The 7,500-nt window shown below is 35.2% G+C and overlaps 1 protein-coding gene and 1 long non-coding RNA gene across 6 annotated transcripts in view; one reads left to right on the forward strand and one right to left on the reverse strand.

Moving 5' to 3' along the window:
- LOC137992920 (uncharacterized) overlaps positions 1 to 7,500 on the reverse strand; it is a 17,755-nt gene that overhangs the window by 5,707 nt on the left and 4,548 nt on the right. For all 3 annotated transcript variants that reach the window (XR_011121775.1, XR_011121776.1, XR_011121774.1), the window contains exon 2: positions 4,706 to 4,764. This is a non-coding gene — a long non-coding RNA (uncharacterized lncRNA). The remainder of the gene's footprint in view (positions 1 to 4,705; positions 4,765 to 7,500) is intronic.
- The window catches only part of LOC137992918 (probable serine/threonine-protein kinase DDB_G0278665), a 66,821-nt gene that overhangs the window by 490 nt on the left and 58,831 nt on the right, over positions 1 to 7,500 (forward strand). For 2 of the 3 annotated variants that reach the window (XM_068838487.1, XM_068838484.1), the window contains exons 1-3: positions 1 to 144; positions 297 to 395; positions 1,269 to 2,106. The exon at positions 1 to 144 is cut by the window's left edge. In XM_068838487.1, coding sequence (XP_068694588.1) covers positions 354 to 395; positions 1,269 to 2,106 — 880 coding nt within the window. In that variant the 5' untranslated portion in view covers positions 1 to 144; positions 297 to 353. The remainder of the gene's footprint in view (positions 145 to 296; positions 396 to 1,268; positions 2,107 to 7,500) is intronic. The other variant, XM_068838485.1, reaches the window with a different exon arrangement.

Genomic DNA, 7,500 nt, shown 5'->3' on the forward strand with positions numbered 1-7,500 from the left:
AGCGGCCAAGTTTTGTATCTCCAAAGGCGTCAATAGCGGATTAATCGCTGAGGGCAAAAGATTGATATAGGTCTTGCCAAACAATCTAAACTTCTGGGCAAACGACGGTTTCTGACAACTCCACGGAAGGAAATTTTTGCTGAGGTAAACATATGTCAATGAAACATTTTAATCGATGTGGTGATTGATAATGGGTTTTGAATCGCTTTAGTTTTGATCCTTATAAAAATTGAAAATAACATTGATCTACGAAGGCCTTTTAGCTATCTTTAAATCGTGATGTTTCTTGTTTGCAGGATTGATAGCCTGATTCTTGGCCTTGGATTTTTTTCGTTATTTTAATTCCTGAAGATATGAAGCTATTCATTAGGCAGATAATGATAATTTTTCATGAGGTGTGACTTATAGTGCGGATAAATAATTTACATGCGTTAATTTAAAATTTAAAGTTTATATTTCATACGTGAAAATATAAGCATGGCGATCACCCGTCTCCGACCAATTTGGACCAATTTAGGGTGCGTTCGATTAACCGTATTCAGGAATACGAACACATGGAATATAAGTTAGAAATCCTTCGTTTTTACGGAGATTCACATTAAAATTGTCAAACATCTGCTAAAATGCTATTTTAAACAAATTTTTAGTATCCTTGCTGCTTCGAAACGCGCTAAACATACCGTTTTAATCATCACTCCACGTACTCTTATTCTGGAATAGGGTCAATCGAACGCGCCCTTAGATTCCGAGACTGGAGCCATTTGTGCCTTCCCAATTCTTCTCCGAGAGGTTTTACCCCGAGAATTTCGGTTTCCCCCGTTCTAAAAAACCATTGTTTGACTTGATTTCCTTTCAGTTAGTTTATATCCAAACAACTGTCATATTACCATAATGGCACTGAAACGTCTCCCAAATAACGTCGATCTTTATTTCAAATCCTTGTCTGATCGTCTTCTTTGAGTATCGCCTGCAACACAGCGTGTGAACCCCCACACTGAGCTTGTGTAGTGAGCAAGTTGAGACGATAGTTGAAATGGTTCAAATTACCAAAAAGGTCTAATTTTAAAACTTTGTCAGTTTCTTCTTATAGTTAAACTGGTGCGACTATTGTTGTGAAAATAATTTCCACGTTTTCCAAAGCATTTGTTTTAGGTTTTTACAATTTCATCGGTGCACAGCCTGCCTGTAAATTATGTTGTTTTTTATCACTGGAATTCAAAAAGTTATCATCTAAGATAGCAGGTACAATGCACTTGTTTGTGTTACAGGTGGGAGTACTGGTGACCCTAATCATGCTTACTGCAACGCAGTCCACTGCAGCCTCAAAAAGGTGTGGAGCATTACAATATAGGATTTATGACCCAAAAAACCCAGAGAGGACATTAAATTGTGAAGATTGCCCAAACTGTGCTCCAGGCATGGGAGTCCCAGTACAATGTGGGAGCAGCGTTCCAAATGGAACAATAATAAAATGCAAGGAATGTCAACTCAACAAGACATTTTCAAAGTCAAATGATTCATCAATGTGTAAACAATGTAATGAGTGCCAAAAGAAGATTGTACTTCAGCAATGCACTCTAACTCAAGACCGCAAATGTGGGGGATGCCTTCCAAAACATTTCTTCAACCCACACCTTGATGATTGTATAGAATGCTACTTTTGCTGTCCCAGCATCCCAGGAAATGAACAAATGGAGCAATGTAAATCTCTTGGATTACCAAGAAATGAATGGTGTGAAGCTACTAAAGGAAACAAATTGTGCAAACGGAATTTATCAAAAGTTAAACAAACAAATACTACCGGCACGACCAGGCCTACAGCCAAATCTACAACGTGGACAAAATGGAAGTTTAACTTAGATAACAGTGGTACTACAGGCATATCAGGAGGACTCAATCATAGTACTAATTTAACAGATTATTCAGAAAATGCTAATTACGCCAGTAGAGCTGACCAAAGTGAAAACAACTATTTACCAGCATGGATTGCCACACCTTCAGCAGTACTTCTGATTGTTATTGTTGGTGCCCTTATCTACAAAAAGCTCTTCCGTAGGCATTCAGGCCCTTTGCAAAGGAATCAGGAATATGCCACGGTGGAGCAAGGTATTTATTATCTTTCTATTATATGAAAAAATTGCCATCTTTGTTCATAGACCTTTTTGCAGATACGGCAGCCATTTTGATTTCTATTGTTTCAAATAGATATTATGGTATGTCCAGGGAGCAAATACATATTAATTTGCCCCCTGAGCATCCCATAATGTCTTTTGAAACAATAGAAAACAAAATGGCCGCCGTATCTGCAAAAGGGTCTATAGTACATCACCAATGAAATGGAAATACAACACTTAAACTGATTCTTTCTTAGACATTGTTAAGTTTATTTTTCTTTATAGTTATTCCATCAACAAAGCCATGTAATAAGAGTGTATTATACACATAGATACTAATGAAATACTGGGATTTTCCTTTTTCTGTAAGATCATATTTTCACAGCTCACAGTGAAGATGTTATTTTTCTTTTACCGTACATGTGACAATATAGGTGTCGTCATGGTAACTATAAAATATAATAATAATAATAATAATAATAGACCGTTTATTAAACCACATTGCAGCTTGAAACTGAATTACTGGGTTAGTCAATGCAATTGAAAAAAAATAATTGTATATTATATAACTAACAGGATAAGCCAATAATTATATGTATAAGCCAATAGTCATATATACGTGTATAATTATATGTATAACTAACAGGCAGTGTTCGGCAATAAGGCTTGCCCGATTGCCCGGGGCAAGCGAAATATATCGGTGGGCAAGTAAAACAACTCTAACACTTGCCCGATCGGGCAATCAGAAATTTTGTTCGACAAATATTTTGCGGAACGATTTGATTTACAACGAAGAAAGGGACTAGTAATATGACGTAGTCACAGCAAATACGATTAAAAAAATAAACACATGATGTTACATCTATTTGCTGTCAATTAATTTTTCTGTTGAGAATATATTGGTATAATGTATAAACCTGAAAACAGATTGGAAGGAGGAACATGTTCGTAGCAGCCATCATTTTCGGCGCGAAAGGAATGCTTGTTACAATGCAACCCAGTTTTCACACGGCAAAATGCACCATGATACATGCGCACAAGAAAATAAATTCTGTCTTTTTTCACGGGATTTAAACTTTGAAAGGCTTAAAGAACATACCATCGGACAAATGACATTTAATTCAAAACCAGCCTAATTTCAGAGATTTCTTATAGAAAAGGAAAATCGCTTAAAGATATGCTTGTTAAAGCAAAACTGTGTACGCTACTAGAACAACATGGACACACAGCAGGGGTCGCGCTGGTCTGTCAAACCCATTTTACACACAGTTTACACAAAATTGACATTTTTACAAACCTCCTATTAGTTTTAATGGGCAACAGGTCTTAAGAGGGTGGGCAACTGCAAAAAAATCATGAGCAACCAAAGAAACAAGGCTGGCTGCCCAAAGGGCAAATTAGTGAGAAAGTTAGTGTCAGACACTGAACAGGATAAGCTAATAGAATGCGAGCTTCCCCTTCGCTGTAGGATACTTTTTTGCTGTAATGTAACTTTTCTTCACTACGTTACCGGTAATTAACATTGTGACTTAAATTTACATTAGCACACTTTATTTTTCATAACTTTCATATTCTGCCTTAGCCCATTGACCCCAAGGGGCTCCCCATTGACGAGTAAATTACTAAGTCTGGCCGGTTTAGGCCGGTTTGGACATCAAAGGGTTAATTCATGTTCTTAATCTGGACATTTCATCAGTATCTTCTAATATGCAGAACATCACATTCCTGCTTGAGGATACAAATTTGATCTTTTGTGTTGATAGTATCTCACACTTGTTCTCTGTGCTCACTACTGAGATACTATAATTTTAGTAACAGTATCTCTAATGAGTCGAATGGGGGCAAAGCAGTTTGGGGAGAAAAGTCACATTCCACTCAAACAACAAATTCTGAGAGATTTTTTATCATTAATCATCATGAAAATCGCATTATTATCGTTAAAAGGTGACTATCACAATTTTCTTTGAAACAAATTATTAATAGCAATGATTACTAAAGATGAAACATGTGGAGGGAAACTCTTTTGCAATATAATTAATGTCCTAACAAATTGCAAAATATATGAATGAAAAAAGCCAGAAGAGTTTAATGCAAAGTGAGTACAATAACTAAAACTTTAAAAATACACTTACAAACAAGAGACCCATACATGTAAGAGTGTCTACGTGGGATACTGACAATGTCTGTTGTTATCGAAAAGTATGCCATTGAAATAACAGATGCATTTGGTCAACTACTTAACTTTGATAAAATACAATAAAACTTGGTAGTCACCAATCCAAGTAATGACCCCAGCACATTACAATTATTAGTGCTTGACTTCAGTGACAAATACAACAATGAGATAAATTGCCAACAAGGACAAGGACAACAGAGCTCATTCACATTGAATTGGAATATCAAAAAATAAAGAATTAATTAAAAAGTACCTATGCAAAATCCCCCATGCACGAAACTAATTTATGTGAAATAATAATTTAAGAAATGAGACTCCATTTTCACTAAAAGGTCAAAACAACAGTTATTGTTATAGAGCGAATCAATTACTTACAACCAACAATATAAATCACAGAAAAGTATATGAAACTAACCTCAAACTTGTCAACCATAGCCTAAATATGAAAAGCAGCAGTCCATGCTAGTACTGTTCCTGTACAAGGAAGGGTTACATTTTCTCAAATGTTGGCCATGTAGCACTTATATTTCAACAGACTTATCTATTATAAAGTGTAATGTGAAGTGCTAGTTTTCTAACCAAATGAACCACTTGAGTGTAAGCCATACTGATGGAAATGGGCCCACACAAGGACAGAGAAAACTCTAATCAGGGTGGGAATTGAACCCACGACCTTCCTGTGATCTAACCCGAAGGTCTTGAGTGGGCCCATTTCCATCAGTAGGGCTAGTGCTCACGTGGTTCATATGGGAAGAAAACTAGCACTTCACATTACTCTCTATAATAGTTAAGCCTGCTGGACTACCTGCTGAGTAAATATCTTGTGCTCTTTCTCCCTCTTAAATGAAAGAGAGAAAAAAAGTACACATTATAGTCAGTTTTCACCTTTATACATGTACATGCCTCAAGCTGACTTTTTATGCAGTATTTAAAAACCAAGAAGCAGTCATGTTTTATCGGGTTTATTTAACATGAGGCATAGCCAATTGTTTTTAGACCTGATAAAACACATGCAATGAGTTTTTTATTGCTTCAAAAACATTCCACAAAAGGCGTGTCGCTCAGGAGTCCAAACAAATGTTCAAATTGTGAGAGGTGAACATTAATTTTAATAAGGAAAACAAGCTGTGGTATATTAGTATGCTTTGTGTAAAGAATGAGGAGTGTTTTTAATCTGGTTTGAAGCTCAAGCACGTGAAGTTGTATCGATTACCTGATGAATTATTAACATGTTTTTGCTATAACATCATTGATTACAAAATATCATTTAGATGACAGTGAAAAACCCCTTGTTCTATGTAACACTGATTGTCATATGTTTGCAGACTTACTGTAATGTACATTCATAAATTTGGAATTGTTACTGTGGATTACTGTTGTAATAATTTAGTAGTAATCTTGCCAGTAATGCCATGCATGGAAACGACAAGAAATATGAAGTGTTGTCGTTGATGTACTTATGATGTAATTAAAATGACGTAGATAAAATCTTGTTAATTTAAAATTCTTAGGCAAAACATTAACCAATGAGGCTTCTTTTCAGCCATGTCATTGCTTCTCAGTTCAACATGCTTCAAAGCACTCATCCAGTATAATACTTGTAACTTGTTTAACTGGTAGTACATGTATGCTTAGCATAGGCAATTGTATGAACATGAATGCATTCTCTAACAATATTTATGGGCACAAGCGATTTCAGAACTTTCAAAACATGACAAGTGACCATAAATCACGATCCTTATCAAAACAAAGTATACTATAAGTACATGTAGAATTCTTTTGGACTCAAAGTATACTGAAGCAATATACATGAAGTATACTTTGTCTACTTAAAGTACACTTTTAAAACTGCTACTGAAAGTAGACTTTTAGTATACTTGTTTCCACCTGATTTTGGAACATCAAAAAGTATACTTAAAGCATACTAATACATGATGACACAACCACCATTACACTACAATGACAAGTGCAGCATACCAAAAGTATACTTACACAATAAAATAGGATTACTGATATGAAGGCAGTATACTTTACGTATACCTACCATTTATTTTTGCTACTCTCACAGGAACACAAAATAAAGCCCAGAGTAACATAATGCAAACTCAAAGACAGTCTCATTTACGTTTTTGAGTAGTTTTTATTAATATCTGCATCACAAGTTCTTAAAATATCACTTATTTAAATACACATTCAGTTGATCTTTTCTGGACAACAAAAACCATTTAATTAAAAAATATCTGTCTTAGATTACCGGTATTAGCTTTAAATTACTAGGAATTTCTGGGAATTTCTTGAAATAATTATCTTTGAAATAAGGGTGCATTTTTTGGGAAAATCCGAAAACGGATTCTTCAATCCAAAAACAGATTTTGTGTTTTTTTTTTGCCAAAATTCAAAAAGGGATCATGAATCCGAAGTATCCATACTCAAGGAGGCTACTTCAGATCAAATCTAAATCCGGATTTTTGAGATTCAGCAATTAAGCTCTTTTTTGGGAAAGTATTTGAAAAAAGTATTTTTGACAAGTGGTTTCCGTGCAAAAATGATACACAACAGCTACCGTACATGACAGTTCAATCCAAATGTTTTTCTTGCGCCATTTTTACTGTACAATCAAAGACATGAATAGGTCGAAAATAATGAGGTTTCCTGCAAATTTCACACCAGAAATTACACTGAAAGTTTCTTGACAGCAATAATATTGTTAGCTGTGGACCTTTCCTACAGCTAAAAAGTAAACTGCAAAAATACCCTATGTAATCGATTTGTACCTTACCACACATGTTTTTTATTTCTCTTTACCAATCGCTAAGGTCTTTTTTTGTCAAGTGGCATTTTCATTGAAGAATTTCTCCAATTTAACAAACCAGTCAACCAAGAATAATTTTAATTTTTTTAATTGCATGTAACTCTTGGTTTGTGTGTTTGCATTGTCATGGCAAATACCAGTAATCCTTTTTTCTCATTTTGCGTTTTTTTGACGTTGAAATGCATTGACATGAGATCACAATTAACAGTTTTGGATTTTCCCAAAAAAACGCACCCTGATTGAGAACTTGGAACTGGACCGAAATATTGGGTAGTACCCAAAATACGCGGCTGGGGCCGGGGTTGGGGTCAGGGAGTCTTTTTTTCCCCAATTTTTTGTTTTACTTTTTGTCGCTATTTTCCTGTACTGTTATTTTCGAAAGACTGTCATCTGCCCTT

The sequence above is a fragment of the Montipora foliosa genome, chromosome 2 (assembly GCF_036669935.1).
Source record: "Montipora foliosa isolate CH-2021 chromosome 2, ASM3666993v2, whole genome shotgun sequence".
Lineage (NCBI taxonomy): Eukaryota > Metazoa > Cnidaria > Anthozoa > Scleractinia > Acroporidae > Montipora > Montipora foliosa.